Source organism: Zosterops lateralis (assembly GCF_965231275.1).
Source record: "Zosterops lateralis genome assembly, chromosome: Z".
NCBI lineage: Eukaryota > Metazoa > Chordata > Aves > Passeriformes > Zosteropidae > Zosterops > Zosterops lateralis.
Genome location: NC_139800.1, coordinates 70,472,028 through 70,494,200, shown reverse-complemented (window position 1 = coordinate 70,494,200; position 22,173 = coordinate 70,472,028). Strand labels below are relative to the sequence as shown.

The following is a 22,173-nucleotide window of genomic DNA, read 5'->3' as shown; positions in this document are numbered from 1 at the left end:
ATGCAGTTGTCAAACCTGTTTGCTGTAGGATGCTAATCAATCTTAGTTTCTCAGTGTATTTTTGACAAACCTTGGGCTACCTTTAGAAAATCTGAGAGCAATAGCACATATTTTGAGGGGATTCTGTTTAATATCTTCATTGATGATCTGGATGAGGGGATTGAGTCTTTCATTAGTAAATTTGCAAATGACACTAAGCTGGGAGCGTGTGTTGATCTGTTGGAGGGTAGAAGGACTCTGCAAAGTGACCAGGACAGGCTGGATGGATGGGCAGAGTCCATAGTATGAAGTTTAACAAGTCCAAGTGTCGAGTCCTGCACTTTGGCCACAACAACCCCCTGCAGTGTTACAGGCTGGGGACAGTGTGGCTGGACAGTGCCCAGGAGGAAAAGGACCTGGGGGTTCTGGTAACAGCAGCTGAACATGAGCCAGGGTGTGCCCTGGGGACCAAGAGGGCCAAAGGCATCCTGGCCTGGATCAGGAATGGTGTGGCCAGCAGGAGCAGGGAGGTCATTCTTCCCCTGTCCTGGGCACTGGTCAGGCCACACCTTGAGTGCTGTGTCCAGTTCTGGCCCCTCAGTTTGGGAAGGACATTGAGACACTTGAGTACGTCCAGAGGAGGCAACGAGGCTGGTGAGGGGCTTGGAACACAAACCCTGTGAGGAATGGCTGAGGGAGCTGGGGTTGTTTAGCCTGGAGAAAAGGAGACTTAGAGGTGACTCTATCACTCTCTACAACTACCTGGAAGGTGGTTGTAGTCAGGTGGAGATCAATCTCTTCTCCCAGGCAAAAACTGACAGAATGAGAGGACAGTCTTAAGCTGCACCAAGGGAAGTTTAGGTTAGACATTAGAAAAGAATTCTTCACTGAAAGAGTGACTACATATTGGAATCATCTGCCCAGGGAGGTGGTGGAGTCACCATCCCTGGGCATGCTAAAAAAAGTACCAGACATGGCACTCAATGCCATGGTTTAGCTGATGAGGAGGTGCTAGGTTATAAAGGAGGACTTGATGATCTTAAAGGCCTTTTTCAGCCTAGATCATTCTGTGATTCTGTCACTTGTCCCAGCCCCATTTGCTGATATGAGAGCAGAACTGGCTGCTTACAAAGTGGGTGTTTAGAGTGCCTCAGGTCTTGGGGTTGGAGGGGTCCCTTTGTTGCGTGGGTGAGAGGGAGCTGCTCCTTGTTATTATTCTTTGTCATGCAAAGCAGTGCCAGACAGAAGTGGGTAAATAGAGCTAACAGGTAGCATGCAAGTCTCCTCTATCTGGATCCTCTGAGAACATCGACTTCTGAATTTAAGGGGCACAAAGGCAGTGACTTTTGGTCACTTTGTGGATATCCATGTGAAGCAATGCTGCTGAATCTGTCTGTAGCACAGCAGCAGAGGAAAAAGCTTCTCAGTTCCTCAGGTGCATTGATCTTCAGTATTATCTTTTTATAAGGGAGAGAAAAACTGGTTTAAAAGTGATGGGAAGGGGAAGGATGCTTCTGAACTTTCTTCTTTCCTTCTGTCCATTACAGGTACATCTCTGAGGCTCACAGATTTGTCCAGGGAAACTCTCAGACATTGTCACAGGCCACAGATATTTCTTGGAGATATCATACTACAGCAAGAGCAGGTTTCTTGCTTGGTGTTGCAGAAGGCTTCTTGCCTGGCCTTTCTATTTTTTTTTCATGAACCATGAATTTTGGAGGCTTAAAGCTTGAGTGTCCTATTATGACAAGTATAGAGGCTAGGGAGACATTCATCTTACTTGTGTTTGCAAGGCACTTGAATAGTGTCTGTAGTGCCAACATCTCAGACATATCCTCTGCATAGGGCAGTGTCCATATCCTGTGCATGGAAGGGGGTGTCCTTGAAGCAGCCATCAGAATATGGATTCACCCATGGGTGTATCTGCCCATTCTCTTCACTCTGACCACCTTTCCTACAGCCTCCCAAGTCAGACTTTCTCAGAAAAAAGTTCCCTCTTTAGCACTGGACTCTTGGTGCCTTTGGAAAAACAGATTCCCTCTGGCTTGTGGGAATCTGCAGCATCAGATCCCTCAGCAGACATTGCTTTTAAATCTCTGTCCCATCCATGATGGACATGTGCTGGGTGGCAGTACATTTTTAAATTATTTCCCAGACTCTAAACTCCAGTTCACAGAAGGCAAGTAAATTTCTGAGCTAACTGATTCTCATTGAGTCACAACTTCCATTTTTACAGTGGACATTTGCAAGGATCAAAAGAGGGAAGCACCATTGGTAGAAAGTGCAGTTTTGTATGGAATTCTCTGTTATTTAATTCTAGATGTCGAAGTGCTACTGAAAAGAACAAACTGAGGCCAGTGCTGCAGGTGAGAGGAGGCAGCAGGTCAAGCACATGAGTTCAACCCCTGGACAAAGGTAGTCCTGCCTGTCTGTCTCAAGGCAGGGGAATTTTCAAGGTAGGTGGGTCTTTGAGACAGTGTGGGGCTGCCAAACAGCACAACGGATTTGTGTAACGCAGGTCAGCTCTGAAATTCTTCTCCTTACTAATTGTGTATGTAAGATGTACTTCAGCTATGAATAGGTTTTCTTTCTGCAGTAAAAGGATTTCAGAGGGCTTTCAATGCATAAATTCATCCATCCATTTCTCTTCTGACTTTCATGATAGCATTGATAGTCTTCAATTTTGTAGTCCCACTAAAACCATGCACTGCTTCCCCTTCCCCCTCCAACTGGAGACATGAGCACCTGGATGTTTCTGCACAGATGTGGAAGGGAAGTCTCTGAGGACTCAGAGACACCTGTGGGTCACTGCTGTTTGAATGCAGCTCCTCAGACAAGTCCCTGTATCCTGTATCCTCTTCAGGAGGTGCTGGCTGTCCTGAACCAGCAAGGACCCACAACAAAAGCCACCTTCCAGAGAGTTGACAGTGTGTGAGTTACATGTTATATAGCAACCTGCGGGGGACTACAGACTACACCCTCATCTGATGTACACACACATCACATCAGCACCCTGAAAAGATGTGACACCCTAATGAAAACTAGATAAGGTTATAATTCTAGAGGGGTCTGATGGGCTTGGAGGGTCTGAAGGGATTGGGGGAGCTGCAGGTGGGCTAAGACTGGCAAGGCGAAGGCATGGTGGAGGTGACTTGCTATTTCCTTTGCCTCCTAAATCTCAGCTCTGTTTCCAGAAGGACTGTTCTGGGCAGGGGGAAGCAGCTGAGGGGAATCATGGGAAAATGTGCCCATATCTTGTTCTCTCCATATCTGTATTCAATTACGTTTCTTCTATATCTAGCTACGTTCCTATATGTCAAGAGTTGTATTTCAAATTATATGCTGTTATACTTATTTAGTTACAGGTATACAGAGATTTAGATAGGTACTTTAGTATTTGTATATCTATGTATAGGTTCCCCATGTATATTGTTATGTTTACACAGATGCCAATATATTTATATACCATAAATTGTTGTGTTATATATGTATGGAATTCTATGCAAAACTGTGTAGAGTTGTACAGTTATTGCTTTGTGGATATTTAGATAGTTTCAACTGATGTTTGTCTCTTTATGTATATATATATATACAATATATATATATAGGCACTACTTTGTAACTTGAAATAGATTTGATTGTGTGAACTGAAAGTGATATTTGTATCTTTATATACGGTCAGTGCAGTTGTACCAATCTGTAGTAAGCTTATAAATTAAACTGGTAATTTTATATAAACAGCATGGTCGCAAGCACTGTATAATCAATGAAATTTTTAAACTGAAAGGGGTATTGAATTGTGGCATTTGAAGCAATTAGCAGATGTCCACCTTAGGATCCAGGAGGATTTTGACAATGGGTGATGACAGGGGCTGGGGGAAGATATGCAGGCATGCCCCACAGATCCCTCAGTCCCATCCATAAAGGCAGGGAAAGAAACTGTAGGGTTTGGATAGCCAGTGGAGCCACACATTCAGGGATAACTCACTGCAAGGGCCTGCTAAGGAAAGCTACAATTCCAAGTGTAACTTTGAGAAAGGGAAATAAACCCCCAATCCAAGAGGACATCCTATTTCTTTCAGGACACCGTTACTTTCCCACACAACAAACAGACAAACTTAAATCAATCCCACATACATATGAACTCTTCAGGTACATTGACACCTGTTATTACTTTGGAGTCCAAGAGATCCATTGTACAGTCTACCATGTATTTGTAGATTTGCATACTCTCAGAGAAATTAATTTCAAAATAGCACTTTTCAGATAGTTTCAGACATTAAGATAGAAATTTGCCTCAGTTTCTAAAACCTCTCACAAGCTATCCATCCTTCTACTCCTAGGAAATTTTTACTGCATTATCTGGGTGTTTGAATGCTTTGAAAATCTTTAGTAATACTAGAGATCACGAGAATAATTTCTTGCTATAGGTAAAAGCATTCAGTTTTAGTTCTGATTTACATAAGCCAGCATGATATAGTATAACATAATTTGGTTCCATAAATCAATGGCTATGGTAGAATGAATCAGCAATAGTTAAGGGAACATAATTACCTCTATCACCCTGTCAGTTATCTTGCTTACTTTGTACTTTTTACTCCAGTAAAAAAAAAATCCATAGCAGTATGACAATATTAGATACTAAGAGAAAAGAAATATGCTGTATGACTTCTAGTGAAGTATCTTCTTAGCTAAGCTATTTATACAGCTGAGCCGTAAAAACAGAATCAGAAACATTTAAGGCTGTAGAACTTTGTATACTATGTAGCTTAGCATGAGAAGATTCTGCCTCTGCTCAGATCTGGCCACAGTTCAGCCAGGACCCAAACAAAGCCTGTGTCCAGGGGTGTTGCTGTGGCATGGATCTTGCGAGGATAACCCCTTTGAGACAGAAGATGGACAGGAAGTCAGCTGTGCCATGCACGAATACAGCTACTTGACTTCTGCAACAGAGGGAGAACAGACAGGGTGAGCCTCTATGTGCCTCTAAAAGAAGCATATACATGTACCTTTGCTGTGACAAAATCCGAAGTCAAATAAAGCTTCAAAGAACGTAAGTAGCTGGTACTACATAATGAAAATTGAATTTGAGCAATATGAAATTAAAAGGAGCTTGTCTCTTAGTAGAGTTGAACAGCAGAAATATTTCTCTAAGAGCACTGAAGAAAAAGGAAACCACAGGTGACAGTGCTCAGAGTCCCAGCTAGATTAATGAATACTATGTGACTTACAGTAGAAGCCAAAGGTCTTCTTTCCAGGTTGTGGCAACTTACACTCAATGGCTGATGAAGCTTAGATTTTTGCTCAGGTTTGGGGTTTTTGGTTGGTTGGTTGGGTTTTTTCAGACATGGTTGATAAACCAAACAGTTTCTTTATTGGATTTTTATTTTCCGGTAACTTTCTAATAAAGAGAAATGCAAGGGAATCAGTTTGTCTGTTTTGTGTTTGAGGTTTTCTTATTCATGTACAGTATTTTATATATTGACCATGCTTTTCCTGAAGAACCACATCACAAAAACACCAAGGCTGGTTCCTTGGTGAAACTTTACCCCATTTCCAGTTGTCCTTTCATTTGAGACACAGCAGGAGACCATGACCCACCTGGCCACAACCTCCTCTCAGGGAGTTGTAAAGAGCAAGAAAGTCCCTACTCATCCTTCTTTTCTCCAGCCTGAACACCCCCAGCCGCTCTAGTCTCAGGAATATGAAATGCGTCTGCTAGAAAGGAGGAACGGATTGGAAAAACAAACAGCCTGAAAGCAGTATTTTTACTCACTTCTGAGATGTGTTTTAAGTCCCTCCTGTTAGCTTCTTAATGTCATATATTCAAAGGGAAGTTTACCTTTGGATGCTCAAAAAATATCCTGACATGATGGGAATTATCTTCTGCAGATTCTTTTCCTGTTCTCATCGCGGTGAGGTCCCCTGCTCTGTCCAGTGTTTTGTCACCGGTGCTCTGTGACACTGCCCTGTTCCCGGCCGTGCACCATTCGCCTTACCCGGCCTGTCCCCCGCCTGCACCGGGGTATTCCCGTCCCGCCCCTCAGATATCCCTGCCGTGCCCCCTTTCTTGTCCCAGAGGTGTTCCCGGCCTATCCCAGCGGGCCCCCTCTCCTCTCCCGGCGCTGTTCCCCGCCCTGTGGCGGTGTGTTTCCCGGGCTATCCCGGCGCTGTTCCCGGCCCTGTGGCGGTGTGTTTCCTTGGCTATCCCGGCGCTGTTCCCTGCCCTGTGCCGGCGCTGCCCCGGGCCCCTCCCGCCTCAGGGCGCGGCTGGGGAGTGACGCGGCGGGCGGTTGCCGCCAGAGGGCGTTGTGGGGCCGGGGCCAGCCGTGACGGACAGCTGTGGTAGCCAATAGCAGGCGGCGCGGCGGGAGGGGCGGGGCGGATGCAGCGCGGCCGCCGCCCGGCCGGGAGCTCGTCCCTTTGTGCGCGTCCCGTCCCGTTCTGCTGCCGTGCCCGCGGCCGCGCCGCCGCCACAGGAGGAGGCGCGGGAAGTACCGGGGAGCGGAGAAGGAGGAGGAGGAAGCGGAGGAGAAAGCACCGTGCAGAACGCCGCCCGCCCGCCCGCCCGCCCGCCCGCGCCGCCGCCGCCGCCTCATGCCTTGGCGCCGTCCCGGCGGCGGCGCGGGGCCCTGCATGGCCAGGCATGGGCAGCGCCGCGCCCTCCCGCGCCCCCGGGGCTGAGCCGCCGCTCGCCGCCCGCCCGCTGCTGCTGCTGCTGCTGCTGCTGGGCGCAGGTACCGGGAATGCGGGGCGGGAAGGGCCGGGAGCACAGCCGGGTGCCCGCAGGCGCTGGCGGGTCCTTTTCCTCCAGGCAGAGCCTTTCGTGAGGAGGATTCCCGCTCTGGGCCTGTACAGTGCAGAGAGGAGAAGGCTGAGAGGGGGAATCGTTAATGCGTGTTCATATCTCCATCCCAGAGGACGGTGGCACACTCTTCCATCGGTGCCCAGCCACAGGAAGAGGAACAATGGCTATAAACTGAAATACATAAAGTTTCGCCTCAACATGAGGAGGAACTTTGTATTCAGCGTGGCAGAGCACTGGCACGGGCTGCCGGGGAGCTCATGGAGTTTCCCTCCCGAGGCGTTCAAATCCCACCTGGACACCTTTCCTGTGTCGTCTGCTCCAAGCGATCCTGCCTTGCCGGGGGTTTTCACTAGCTGATCCCCATTCCAGCCCTAAAAATTCTGTGATTTTTGTGATTTATTCAGCTGTTTGATAGTTTGACAGACTTGCTCAGCTAGCCTGATCTATTTTGTGATTAAAATAATATTACCACTACAATTGAAGGGAAATAAAAGTTTTGATGCTTTGAAAGTCTGGGTCTAAACCTGGCATTCCCTCTCTTATTTTGGTTGGCGTGGGCCTGTTTTGTGTGTCTGAAAACAGAAGTTGACGTTGAGAGGTTTTTTTTCTGTATTTTGCAGGGGTACGTGTAGCTTGCACAAATAAATTTTCAGCTTACTGACACGAGTCATGGTCATGCTTAGCTGTAGGTGGAGAGTTCCTCATTACACTTCGTGTTATCTTGGGATTTTGACAGGAGATTTATGTTAGCTACGCATCACTGACAAAACTTATTTCCCTTATAAATTCATGGTTTGATTATTCGGAGTAAGTCATGTGAGTACTGACTCAGGAGGATCAGCTAAGGGGCAGGCAAAGGAATTGCTGATATCATCTCATCACTGGGCACATTGCAGAAAACAACTATTTAAAAATATTGTTATTCAGCTTATTTTCCACTTCTCACAGCCTAGGAGTTTCTCATAGATATATTATGTTTTCCCTTTTATTTTTTAATTCTTCCATGTGTCTTTTTAGGCATTTTTTGGGTGTTCAAAACCCACTTTATGACAGTAAGAAATTACAGATAAATGTCCCCACAGATGAATTTTTAGGTAGTTTGGCAGGCTTGAACAGCTGTTGCGTGAAGTTGTGACATATTCTTTATGAAGGTCCATTTTCTCTTTGGATGGCAGGAAATGCAGTCTCTCCTAGATTGTGGTCCTCCTGGTTTTAACCTGTGTTAAAGTGTGTGGCTCTGTTTCCCTTAGTTTGTCTTGCTAATTTAATTTTCGCTCCCGGTAAGTTCTTTGGTATAAGTTGCCTTCAGAAAGCCATTGTAACTGCCATGAGAATCTGGAAGGATTTCAGGTCGTAGCTGTGAGAACTGTGGAGGAGACAAGTGCAAAACTCCTGTTTATTTGCAAGGATGTTAACTGTACTTTTTTTTATGGAAATCGGGTCATCAGGTAAAGTCTGACTGGTCTGCTCATGTAAACTCAACTGTGTAGCAGTTGTACACATCTGATAAGTACTTCAGGCTTTGGAGAGAGAGCATTTCTCCCCCCCTTGTCATATTACTGAATTATGCTCTGAGATGTACAGCTGCTGCAATGTACTGCTTTAGATGAAAACTTGCACTTCCGACAGCTGGGTTGTTTCACACATTAGTCCCCCCAAAACAGGCAGTGAAGCTTTAGTTATGGCAGGGAAATAAAGCAAACTGCTTGTCTGCTTACCTACCATCCTCCCCCACCCTGGTTTCTAGAAGAGAACTTGATTTTTGCTTTATTCAGTCTAGTTTTTGTCCAAACATTTTCGGACATTTAGACATGTCTAACATCTAAACAATGTCTAAACAGCATTACTTTGTTGCCTTTACCACATTCTTCTGAGGGGCAGAGTTCTATATAAAAATTCAGTAACTTGTGTAAAGCACTGAAAGACTAAATAGAGACTTCCTTATTGACTAAGTGATTAATTTAAACACAGAATTACATCATCAGCTTGGTATCTAGAAAGAAATGTTTGGTTTGACAGGACCTAGTGCTCTTAATTTTCATCTAGACAATATGAAGTAATGGATGAAGACATTGTGAGTCCTGTCAGCTGCTGAGATACTCTCCATTGCTATCTTTCTGACTTTCAACCTCTTTTTTTCTAAAATGCAATGTCTCCCTAACAAATGAGCACTTTAAGTTTCTTTCAGGTTGTTTTCTAGGGTACTTGTGGGAGTGGAATGGGGTTGCCTAAGAGGTTTGCTTTATGTCTTTCTGCTGTCTGTTCTGTGCTTAGGTGACTGTCAGCTGCACACGTCTTGTGGAATCCAGAAATGCACCACTGATTTTGTGTCCTTGACTTCGCATCTGAACGCGGCTCTCGAGGACTTTGATTTGGAGTTCTGCAAGGCCCTGCGGGCGTACTCCGTGTGTACCTACCGCAATTCCAAAGTGTGCCGCGGAAACCTCGTCTACCATTCCGCAGTGCTCGGGATCGGTGACCTCATGACCCAGAGAAACTGTACCAAAGATGGACCCACATCCTCCACCAGCCTTGAGATGACCCACGATCCTTGCAATTACAGTGGCCACACAGAAGTGGGAGAACATCGCCGGGGAGAGAAGACTCCTCCTACTTACCTGTTTTGTGGCTTGTTTGGGGATCCTCATCTGAGGACTTTCAAGGATCACTTCCAGACATGCAAAGTGGAAGGCGCTTGGCCCCTCATAGACAATAACTACTTATCAGTGCAAGTGACCAACGTGCCTGTGGTCCCAGGATCCAGCGCTACTGCTACAAAAAAGGTACAGATTTCTTTTGTGCACTGTGCATTCATGGAGAAGTAAAAGGCCAGGACACTTAAGTAAGTCATTTAGCCCTTAACAGTGAAGAAGTGTAGCAGCTTGAAAATCTTCTATGCAGTAGTTTAAAAAAACCTCTTAGCATCTTCTTAAATGAGTATCAAACAAAACAGGTTCTTTTCTTCCCTCTGCTCCTGCTCATGACAAGAAAACCCGTGCTTATCACTGCACAAGCCTGTAAGGCTAGTGATGTAACACTTTAAAACAGTTATTGATTATTGTACATCTGCGACCGCCTCTGCACTAATTAGAAATTTAAGAAATCATGTAATGCTTTGGGTTGGAAGGAAGCTTAAGGATGGAAAGAATATATGTCTCTACTTTTTATTAATTTTCTAAATTTCACAGCTACAACAGTAGCAAACAAATAATACTGAGAGTGGCACAAAAAACTAATTACCAAAACGCTGATGGTTCAGAGCAGGAACAAGAGGGTGAACTGGAGAGAGCTGAGAGGAGGTAGCAAGCTAAATGCATGTGACAAGGACTTAGAACCTTGGCTTTACTAAACAAGCAATAGCCTTAAAGTTGTGGCGAGAATATCAAACCCTTGTTGAGACAGGCAGGACTTAAGATTGCACTCCTGTCAGATACTTGAGAAGTCTGGAATAGGAATACATCCACTAGTATTCCATAACTGATGCCATTTCTTTAACTATAGAAAAGTCCTTGTCTCTTCCTGCTGAATGTGGGTGGCAAGTGTGTCCATCAATTACTTAAGCATGCATTTGAAGCTGATATTGTCACACACCTCTTTGGGAGTGAAAGGGCTTTTTTAAAAATTGTGGTAGTGTAGCTCTGGTATTGTCAGGCTACATCAGGCTATATATACATGGCTTCAAGACATTTACCAAAGAGTTTTCACTGTGTTGTTAAGCCTGAAAGTAGGTTTTTTTTGATTACTGGAGTCAGAAGGAGGAGTTGTCTGTCACAGTAGGGTAGAGCCTACACATCTTCTGTGGAGTTGTTTGGAGCAGTAGTATTAATATAGGAAAATCAATGTTACTATTAAGTTTGTGCTGGATTCTTGAATATTGACTAATGGCAATGCTTGTGTGAGTGAAAAGAGATTGGACTGAAGCTCTAAATTATATTTTCTTAACTTGTGCCAGTTTCAAAAGCAGTCTTCATTGTGAATGAACTCTGAAGGTGTATAAAATAAGGGAATGAGGCTAACATGAGTAAGCTTTGCAAAAGAGACTTAACATCCCCCTCAGTCTTCTCCAGTGGCATTTTCTAAAGACTCCTAAATAAATGGAAGATACAGCTGCATTTTGTAATCTGCAGTAAGCTTTTATCCTCAGTTTTGCTAAACTCTTGCATAATTTTCTTTATTTCCTTGTTCCTGATAGTAGTAGAGGAAAAAAGTTGAGACTCTTGTGTACAAATTGTGTGGATGTCTAGGGTGTGGTTGTAGTAGATAGATAATATTAAGTTTATCCTTATTCTGAAAATGATTTATGCTGGTATGTGTCTCTTCAAAGAGATAAAGAGGTGAACACCAATAGTAAATGTATGTACATATTGAGGGAAAATATGGTTTTAAAAGGTGTGCTTCTGTCTTTGTTCTCAAGAGGGTTTTTTTTGTCTTTGATTTGGGTGAAAGAGTTTTTTCTTCTCTTCTAGTAGTCTCTGTCATTGCCCAAGTACAGCTAAGTGTGCAGAAGCAATTAAATAAAACAAAATCTATGGTTTACAATACTAGAAATACTTCTAATGCTGATACAGCTTACATGTTGCACAGTCCTTGATTTTTTTTTTTTTTGGCAGATAACAGAATTGAGCACACCTGTTCTAGGCAAAGAAAGGTTGTTTAAATGTAGAAGTGACTTAGAAGATTAGTTTTAATATCTCTAATGCATGCCCTTGACTCTGTTATTTCTAGTAGGAGCAGGCTACTATGAATGAAATAGGAAAGGTGCGTTAAGCTATGCTACCACTGCTCATTCATTCCTGTAACATTTTCCTCTGCAAGTATTCCATTTTGACTGTGGTTGACTATCTGCTGCTGGATGTACTCAACTGATGTTGGCCACAAGGTAGCTTAAATCACTTTTAAAGAGCTGTATTTCAGTGACATTTACCTGTAAGCCCTAGCTGAGGGCATGCCAGTGAGTCTTCTACCTTCATCATAAGGTAGTTTTCAGACTGTTCCTGCTTTTTAGTCTGGCTGTTTTTTCATTGCGTTTACTTGAAATAGATGTTTAATGGGAAATAAAAACAAAGGTGTATGCTGAACTTAAATTGCACAGGAGCCAAAGCAAGTACTAACCTAATTAATCCTCTCTAAAGCAGGCCTGATTAAAGGAAGGCCAGTAAGAGTAGAAGATTTAGTTTCTCCTGAATGCATTTTTAGGGGAAGTGGTTCGAGAAGCCATAGAAACAGAATGGTTAATCTTCAGCCCATTGTCGTCCTGAAAGGTGCAAACCATCACTTGCCCTTGCGGGGAGTTAGTACTTTTCACTTTTGTCCTAGGTTTGCCTGTCTTTGAGCGAGTTGATAATGAAGGCAACCTTATGTGTGAAGTTCTCTTCCCTTTTTAAAACCTAAGAGACTGGGAACGCCAGCAGTCTGAGGAATATCCAGTAAGTTCTGAAGAGACTGCCAGGAGGACACTTAAAGTAAGAATGTGAGGAATAAACACATGTTGTTTCTCCCCTACCCCTCACTTGCATCTAGCATGAAAGTGTGAAAAGCAGGAAAAATTTCCTTTAAATTCTTCAATTGGAAGAGCACAACTTGTGAGAGTTGTATACTTACTCACAAAAATGCTCTTGAATTTCTTTGTAGGTGTTTTGCACATTTTGTTACTCGTAGTAACCTCTGTTTTTCACTGTGAACAAAGCTATTTACATTCTGAGATCTACCTGAAACTTTGAAACTCCGGTTTTTTGAGCTTTCCTGAGGTGCGTATGCCTCTTGGCAGGGGATTCTGGGGCCTTTCAGATGGAAAAGGAAGATTATCAGCAAGTAACTGAGAAATGGAGTTTAAACCCATCTTTTTTTTCTTTCTGGCAGACTTTTTTTTTTCTTGGTGTGGGTTTTGAGTAGGTCACTGGCATTATTTATGTTTGATTTCTGCAGCTCTAGATAAAGAGCTTTTCTGTCTTGGAAGTGGTTTTGCAATTCCCTGAGAATAAATGACTATTACAGGGAACAGGTAGGAGGGGTATTGTATAGTGCATTAAATAGAACCTTCGGGGTTTTAAAATTTTATTTATTGTTTGCTTTATTTAGAGGGGTACAAAGTCTTTATAGCCTTTTGCTGCTGTGACAGGTGTTCTGGATATCACTAAAGTAATTGTCCCTCAACAGCAAATGAGGCAGAGATGCTTGGGCTTGCCAATGGAAAGCTTTCCTTCTTGTTTAGAGGTGTCTTCTTGTTTGCATTAATTGGAAATGCAGGGTTTCCTGTCCAGCTGTTTTATCGTAGATAGCTTGAGGGTGAGAGAGTGAATTTAAGAACACAGAGAAGGAAAAAAAAACACAGAGCATTTTACTGTAGTGATTTATTTGGTATAAACCTTGGAACCTGGGAATTGGTGCTCTCAGCAGGGTAAAGGAATTTGGGGGATAAATGTTCTTTTACACAGAGTCAGAACACTTTAAATGTTTCTTTTGTAGCACGGTTTCAATTTTTGCAGGAAATCATTGCAGAGTGAGCACAGTATAATAGAAAAATAACTAAAAGGTAATTGGAGGATAAATGTTCTAAGAAGTAGAAGGATCAGGTAACTTGTCACATGTCATTATTTTCATCTTTGTGGACATTTTGGATAAGGTAGAGATAAATTTGTCTACTTACACAGAAGTAGCCATTTTATCGGAGGTTGCAATAGAATAATTTAGGTTGGAAAAGACCTTTAAGATCATCGAGTCCAGTTGTAAACTGTCAATTCCATCACTAAACGTGATCTGTAAGTGCTGTGTCTACATGCCTTTTAAACATTTTTGGGGGTGATGTCTCAAGAGGCTGGGAAGCCTGAGCTCCAGTGCTTGACTCTTTCAGTGAAGAAATTTTCTCTCATATTCAATCTAACTCATCACAGCATAGCTTAAGGCCATTTCTTCTCATCCTATCACTTGCTGTTTGAGGGGAGAGACTGACTCCCACCTGGCTCCTTTCAAAAAGTAGGGAGGTCTCCCTTGAGCTTCCTTTTCTGCAGGCTGAGCACCCGCAGCTCCCTCAGCCTCTCTTGGTCCAGCTTGTGCTTCAGACCCTTCCCAGCTCTGTTCCTGTCCTCTGGACTCACTCCAGCACCTCACTGTCTTTCTGGTTGTGAGAGCCTGATACTGAGCACAGGATTTGTGGCGTCACCTCAGCTGTGCCCTGTTCCATCTGGCCACACTTTGTCTGGCCCAAGCCAGGATGTGCTTGGTCTTCTTGGTCCCCTGGGCCCCTTTGGGTCATGTTTAGCAGGCTGAACAACCAGCATCCCTAGGTCCTTTTCCACTGGGCACTTTTTCACTCACTCTTCCCCAAGCTCGCCTGTGTTACAATAATGGTTGAAGTTAACAAAGTTAGAGGTCTTTTAATGCCCAGACAATTCTAGAATTCTGTGAAATGTGTAGTAAAATAACCACATATTATGATGAAGGTATGAATGATACTTTCATCATTCTAATTGCATTGTGGCACTGGGGAAGACAAGTACAAGAACTCAAGAGTTGAAAGTGGTGTTTTTGTTTAAGGCACACAGGCCAGGCATTTTCTACAAATACATTAGGGTCTTCCCTAGAAATGGCAGATTTACAGCTCAGTAACACTATCTTTAAAGGTTTTGCATGTGCAGTGGAATTTGAGAAAGCTTTGTGATCGGTGTCCTCATCAGTACTGGCATCAAGAGGAGTGGGAGGATGAAGTCCAAAATGAAATGTGCAAATTGTATGTGTGAGGTTTGTTTTGGTTTAGAGAACTTACTACAGCAGGTGTTTATTTATTGTATCCTCAGATAAGCCTCTGGAAACCTTTATTTTCATCTTTCAGGGTGCCTCACTGCAGAAGAGCTCTGTATGTGCCCAAAGAAAAAGGCTGATACACTGATAGTTTCAAAAACCTTTCTTTATGTGAAGATTTTTGCATTTGGATTTTTCCATCCTAAGTTTAGAAAGGGCAGCTAATCTCTAGTCTGTAAACAGTACTGCATAAGCAGCTTTGTGAAGGTGTTCTTGGGACCCAGACAGAGTGGGAAGGACTGTAGGTATCTAAACATATATAATACATGTTGAGTTTGTTAGAAATCACAAACTCATTTTCACTTTTTAATGCTCTCTTGAGCTTTAAAAATTCATTATAAATTCTCTACTTTGAGAATTTAAAGAGAGAAACCTCTGCAATGAAATTTTACTTCATCTCCCTTTGCAGGTTCTGCAGTATCTGCCAGTACCAGGGCATGATATTGGGACAGGAGTGTGTGATAAATGAGGGAGTTCTGGAGAGAACAATTTGGTAGCTGCTTCCTGATAAATTTTGCCAGGTGCCTTGCTTAAATGCTTTATCAAACATCCAGTTCAGTGCACCATTAAAACAATGGGACCTCTTTTTGGCTCCAGGCTTGTTCGAGTGCTAAGGAGATTTAGAGCTTTACTTCTGTAGGTGTCAATGCCTACGGAAGGCTGACCTGGAGCAGAGACTGGACAGAGCGAGGAGAATAAAGTAGGTGTTTATTAAAAGGCCTTAAAGGACACACCTTGGACAGTATGAGAACACGGCCCTACATGGGCTACACCCAGGATGGACCCAAAATGGTCACAAAATGGATGACTGGTCACAAGGTTTCACACTTTTATAAGTTTTGGTCCATTTGCACATTGGGTTTAATTGTCCAATTAAAGCTTCAGGTTATGAAATTCCATATGAAGTTCCATACTCCTTGTTCTCTCCCCTCAGCCCAACAATAAAAGTTAATGCTTTTTTGGGCCTGAAACATTTAACAGTTGTCCTTGGTCTCCATCTGGAAAAAGCTTGTTTTGTTTACCTACCCTGTGAAGAGAGCTGACTAACACTTGATATGAGACTCAGAGCTACACACCTAGGCAGCACAAAATCTGAAAAACATGAAAGCTAAAACTTAAGGCATCAGTGTGTAGATCATTCTTTCCTCACAGGACAGCACAAATGTGCTCAAGGATGTAGCAGTGCTTCTTTGTCTGAGCAGACTGAGATAGAAGTTTGTTTCATCCAAACTGTGTTATAGAAGATAAAAGGCCTTTTACTACATTCTGGCTTGGGTTATATGCAGAAATACTAATCACTTGAGAGACCTCAAGTTTCTCTTCTGTAGGTTGCTGAGCTTACTTTAATAAACACAAAGCTGTGAGGTGATCTTTACAGCAACAGAGGCACTTGAGCGTTTTCTGGATTTTGGGCATAAGCATTCCAGCTCAGCTGTGGTTCATAGTGATGTGGTTCATCACTTTACCAAATTACTTGACTAGAGATGGTCTCGAGCTATATAGCTGATACATCTCGTGCTGTATAACTGATTAATGCAAGAAAAAACATGGGAAAAATGTAGTGCAGCCTGCAGTACTAGTGAGAACATATGAAGTTGAAATAGTAAGTATTGTCTGTGTTGTGAGACAAGCACTGATAATGCATCAACCACTTGGGATGAACCAAATATTGAAAATAAATGTAATATTGTTTAGGGTATGTCTGCATACTCTGAAGAAGAAGTAATTGCAGTGGGAGGAAAGAGGTGGCAGGACTTGTGTCTTATACACGGGGTATAGACTGGTGAGGCTAATGAGGGCAGAAGTTTTATTCAAATTGTTTGTAATTGGCTCTTGATTTATTCTCTCAATCTTATTTTAAAACAGAGAGGCAGAAAGTTGTTGTGCAGAAGTGTGATGGTTAACTGAAACTGAAATGTGGGGCTGCTGTGGAACAGATTTTAAATTTAACCTTAGTTTAAAAATCCTTTCTGATACATTTTGAAGCCATCTCAGTCTCTTAGCAGACTGCTTAAATCGTAGACTGAAACTAATTTGATATAAACAATCAGTGATGAAAATAATTATTAAAATGCCTATTCTTGGTGAAAAATGTCTTTTGACCTTTCCAAGAAGTCATTCCCCTCTAGTCATTCTTCTTCTAAAGGAAGTAGCATGTCTCTTTGTAATATTTAGGTGTGAATTCTCATTCTAATTTTTGTTTAAGGAAAAGCTGCCAGACATTCCAAACTTGGTCTGCCATATAGCCTAGTTGTTCCCTTCAAGTAAGACTGAAGGCCTTGCTTTTTCTTTTCTTGTTGCTTACTCCAATAAGTAGAAAGGTTTAAAAGGGTAGTTTTAATCTGAAAAAAAAAATTGATTGCTTTATGCTAATGATTTTGATGTTGAAAGTCGCTCATTCTTCAAAGGCACATCTTTGGGTATCTTTCACTCTTGCCTTTTTTCTCTGTGGGCACATTTTCTCGCACAGTGGACTCGAAGTGTCAAATCTCCCATTTCCTAGGACTAATGTATCCAGGATCCTAAAGGTGTTACATGACTAGTTATTCTTCTTAATCCTGATTATACCTTTCCTTGATTTTGTATGGTCTCAATCTGGCTTTGCCAATGTTACCAGCATTGGGGGAATTACTTATGCTTCTATGTCATTGCAGGATGCATTCCAAAGTGTTAGGAAACTGTCAGGAGGTGTTTGTGATGCCTAATAAAATACAAAGCATTTTCCTTTCCCAGACTCAAGGCTGCTGCCAGATGCTAGTAATCTTGCTTGCAGACCAACATAAGAACGAGTTTAACATTTGCTGTCTGGTAAAATATACACTGCTTTAAGCACATGTACAGTCCGTTTTCCTTAGGCATGAGTTGTGGACAACTGTCAAGTTTTAAGGTAGTGGGCAGTAGTTCCAGATATAGTCAGTTACAAAATGGAAAAGGGATTGAGATGATTATTTCTTTCCACTAACTTTGCTTTTTTTTTTCCCCCTCCCTCACAGATTACTGTTATCTTCAAATCATACCAAGACTGTACAGATCAGAAAGTATATCAGGCAATGACTGATGATTTGCCTGCAGCTTTTGTTGACGGCACGACAAGCGGGGGAGACGGGAACAGCAGGAGCTTGCACATTGTGGAGAAGGTCAGCGGGAAGTACATAGAGATGCACGCCAGGTACATCGGGACCACGGTGTACATCCGGCAGCTGGGGCACTACCTGACCCTGGCCATCCGCATGCCCCAGGAGCTGGTCATGGCCTACGAGGAGAGCCAGGACCTGCAGCTCTGCGTCAACGGCTGCCCCTCCAGCGAGCGCATTGACCACAGCGGGCACCTGCCCTTGCCTGTGGTGGGAAAGCTGCTTCCTTGGGGCGCTGCAGCTCATCCCCTCTCAGGGTACACACTGGAAACAGCCACCACCAAATGCCACGAGAAGATGCTTGTGAAGGACATTTATTTTTACTCGTGTGTGTTTGATCTACTCACCACTGGCGATGCCAACTTCACAGCTGCTGCTCACAGTGCCTTGCAGGATGTGGAGGCACTGCACCCCAGCAAAGAGCACTGGCATATCTTTCCCAGGAGTGGAGGTGGTGGTGTGGGCAGGGATAGAAAGTTCTTTGTCAGTCTTGGATTTCTGTGCTTGATCTTTGTTGCATATTTGTAGGATATTTTTTTTTAGACTGTAACAAAATTTTGAAATATATATTGTCATAATATATTGAGTAAAGATGAATATATATGTATATACCATGTATATGAAGGAATGTTTTGTCCCGGGGCATCCACCAGATTGGATGTTAACTGTTTCCATGTATGTTTGATTCAGTATTCTGTGTTTCTGTTTGTTTTACAGTTGTTGAAAAGTTCTATAATGTCCCTGCATTGGGACCTGATAAAAAGCACTTTATTTTTTACATATTAAATATATAAGTGTGTATCTGAGTAACTGTGTTACACTTGAAATACTCAGTGCTCTCTCTTCTGTAAGTAATAGTTGGTTTAACACTTTTTTGTAAACTGAATTAATTTGTGGATTTTCTCAAGAGACTGTTAGTTAATGTCAAACGTGTATATGTTGAAGCTAGTGAGTGGTCTCTGAAGAGAGCAGAAAGAGCTTAAACTTAGAGGGAACACTTTTTTTCTTTTCTTTTTTTCTTTTTTTTTCTTTTTTTTTCTTTTTTCTTTTTCTTCCTTTTTTTTTTCCCTCTCCACAGGCCCTCCAGTTGTCTATGTTATAGAAGGCTACAGATTTTATTTTTCGTATTTGGAAACTCCACAATGTATCAGTCTTTGCAAATTGTTTTAGATGTGGTTCATCAGTATGCCAGTAAGTATTTGTGTGTACGTGAAAGAGTGGGTGTGCAGTGTCTAAATATTTTAAATTATTATAATAGAAGAATAGTTGCCCGCCTTCCCCAGTGAGGAACTTCGGGAAGGTGGTGTAAGTGACCCCTGATGGGGTGCACAGAAATTGGGGATGTAGACCACATACTGGGAAGATAATCTATAAATAAATTCTCAGTTTGTCTCCTAGCTAAATAGGATGGATAGGATATTGGATAGGAATGTGCTGAATATAGTTGTTACACTTCTTGCAGATGTTAGTTTCCCTCTGCTAAATAAGATGTGTAAATTTATGACCAGCAGCTGCAAACCAGGCCAGTTTATTGAAAAGACAGTGTGTGGGAAACTAAGATGAGGAACCATTCCCTCAGGATTCCAGTTGTACAGTTCCTTTGTAGTGTTTGCAGAGATATTTAAAAGAACTTTAACACAGGTATCTGTATTACTGCTGCAGACCTCCTGAGAGCCATTATAGAATTCCTCTTTTAAAGTTCTTGGAGAACTCTCAGACCAGAAGAACCCTGGAACAGAAAGTTATTTTCTGTAAAACTAAAGAAGAGGTGGTGAAATTTGAATAAATGATACAAAAGAGTCCACGAGATTACAGAACTTAGTGTAACAAAACGATCTGCTAAGTATAGGTGGAGTATTTCAGCTGCAAGGCTAATCAGACAGTGTGAAGGTAAATTGAAAGTGCCAAAACTTAAAAGAAGTTATGTCAGATATATACAAAGGAATATGAGACCTAATAAACATAATCACAACTTTAAATGTTGCTTCACTAAGCTTGAATTACTGCTAGAAGTTGAGGTGTGTAAGCAATAATCTTATCTGGAAGATGTATCAGTGAAACGAGTTGTGGAAATTGCTGTAGAAGTAAAAGGAGCTTTAAATATGTAAATGTTTACTGTACACAGAAGGCAGCTGTCATGCCTGTAGGAGCTCACTCACAGGTGTCAGTCTAACACCACAAGCTTTGCAGAAGGCTGTGTAATGTGATCATACCTACTTTAACACAACAACCAGTCATACAGATACTGTTTGCTGGGCTTTGTCTTAAGCTACCCTTGGATATTAGTGGCTTACTCAAGAGTTTTTTAAGTATCTTCTAGGGCACTCCTAACCATACTGTAACAGAACTTCCAACAACAGACGATGATAGTTCTCTGTAGTTGTGGAGTCTGACAACTTCCTTAGTGAGCATGTTGTAGGACTGACAAGAGACTGTATGCCTAATCCTTGATTTTGTGTGTACATTAGGCTCCTAAAGGATATTATAAAAAGAGGTAGTAGGCTCATTTGCCTGTCAAATTAAAAATTCTGTTTTTCTTCCTGGAAAACCTATCTGGAAGAAAAATCTGCATATAGCATCTGTTAAGTGGGACACAAGCAGAGAGTAGAACCTTTTGTTCTTAGGGTCAGGTTACAGACCTTCAATGTTGCGTTGCCTTTCAAACTGCTGCTGTACTGGCAGAAACTAGATCACCTGTTATTTACATTCTCCAACTTCAGCATTATGACTACCATGCATTTGTTTTATGAGTTTTGAGGCTGTGCAGGTGTATGTTTAGTTATGTACACTCCAAAGTGAAGCAAGCAATTCTGCAAGCTTTGTACTGCCTAATGAGAGTTTCATTAGTGGATGTGTTTTGAAAAAAAAAGCCCAGGAGTCTCCCGACTTTCTTCTCAGAAGAGAAGAGACACACAGCACAGTTAAGATCTTGTATTCATTTTCTTCATGTAAGTACAGCTATGGTCTTTTACACTGAAATTTTCATGCTTTGGTTATTTATTGCCCATCTGTGTCTTGACTGATAATTCTTTTCTGTCTTTCCCTGTTCCAGCTATTGAAGACTGCTATCTATACAATGTCCAAACAGGACTAGTAATGATTCCCTTTTTTTAGCAGGTTTTCTGTGTTTTTTACAAGATAAGCTTTCTCTGTATTGTGCTGCTACTTCTCTTCAACTGTATTCAAAACAAAAAGGGATTGTGGGGATCGGTGTTGTCCATTAGATTTTATAGTTCTCATTAATTACCTTGTTATGGAGAAAAACATAGTCAAGAACAAGTATGCCGGTAAATTTGTGATGCTGATGTAAAACAATTGCATCTGATCTGATTCAGAATTCTTTGTTTGTAACTAAACTTTGTTGAAATTAAAAGCTGCTATTAGTAAATTAACTGTGAAGAGTAAGATTGCTTACAGTCTTTGTGCAGGGGTATATATCAGAATTCATTACCTAGATATAAAAAAGTATGTCATGTGGGGTCTGCTATTAACTTATTTATGGGAATTATTTTACACTAGTTTTAAAGCCTAATTTCCACTTCTGTCTACACAGTAACAATAGAAGAATACTCCTTTATATACACAGAATATATATGTGTCATTGGTTTAGCATGTGCTGAGGGCTGGATCTACAAGTTTTGTATGTCTGGTTTAGTGTGAAGTATCTAAATCCAAAACTCAGACACACAGTAAAATCTTTTCAGCTTGAACCCAGATGTTTCTCTGGGATCTCTAATTCTCTTCTTAGTCCATAAGGTCCCCCTCTTAAAGAATCTGTATTTTGCCATTGAGCAGAGAAAGTAAAAGCAGTCTTGAGGGTTGTACCTGCACCCCGGCCAGAATCACGTGTTGGTCATCTGCCTCGTTTACTTGCAGGAACTTTTGGGCAAGTACTTGACTTGCTCACTCATGTTTGGCAGGTGATGGTGAAGTTATTTAGAGTATGGTGGTGGTGAGCATTTTGCTGGAGTTCGGGAGAGGCAGGTCGCAATTCCTCTTCTGCCTTGGTCTTTCATATCTTGTGAGAGTAGCAGCTGGGAGCTATTACCAAATAAATACCATTTTGTTGTGTTACAGGGGGATAGCTTTATCTAGACTTAGGTCCAGAGGTCTTAAGTGCCTCAAAAGAGCCTGGAGGCATACTTCAACACTTGAGAGGTATTTCACTGAAATTCAGCAAACTAAACCTGTAAGCTGCCTTCGTAGTTGTTGGAGTGAATGGCAACATTTTAGATTGGATTGAATTATCTTTTGAAAATGCCTGTTGCTGTTGCTATTGCTATGGAGAGGAGGAAATAGCTGTTTTAAGCAGCTGAAGTCTACTAGTCCCGCCCTGATGGGTACATTTTAAAGTCCAGCCTATGTTCATACCCAGGGACAACATGTTCACTAGAGACAAGCTGCCTGATCCAGCACTTCTGCACAGCTCCCTGTCTCCCAGCCCTGGCTGATGAA

At 42.2% G+C, this 22,173-nt stretch overlaps 1 protein-coding gene across 1 annotated transcript; it reads left to right on the top strand.

Annotated features, from left to right (window-relative positions):
* The first annotated feature begins 6,610 nt into the window (after window positions 1-6,610).
* On the top strand, window positions 6,611-21,090 carry RGMB (repulsive guidance molecule BMP co-receptor b). The gene is made up of 3 exons (XM_083884617.1): window positions 6,611-6,716; window positions 9,062-9,570; window positions 17,578-21,090. Exons 1-3 carry the CDS (start codon window positions 6,626-6,628, stop codon window positions 18,244-18,246), a joined length of 1,269 nt encoding a protein of 422 aa, XP_083740743.1. The 5' UTR covers window positions 6,611-6,625; the 3' UTR covers window positions 18,247-21,090.
* The last annotated feature ends 1,083 nt before the right edge of the window (window positions 21,091-22,173 follow it).

What these genes read in the sequence shown, in the direction of transcription:
- RGMB (XM_083884617.1), top strand. Translation starts at nt 6,626, where the DNA reads ATGGGCAGCGCCGCGCCCTCCCGCGCCCCCGGGGCTGAGCCGCCGCTC. An exon ending in GCTGCTGCTGCTGGGCGCAG is followed by an intron (nt 6,717 to 9,061) that starts GTACCGGGAATG and finishes TTCTGTGCTTAG; the next exon opens with GTGACTGTCAGCTGCACACG. An exon ending in GCGCTACTGCTACAAAAAAG is followed by an intron (nt 9,571 to 17,577) that starts GTACAGATTTCT and finishes CCTCCCTCACAG; the next exon opens with ATTACTGTTATCTTCAAATC.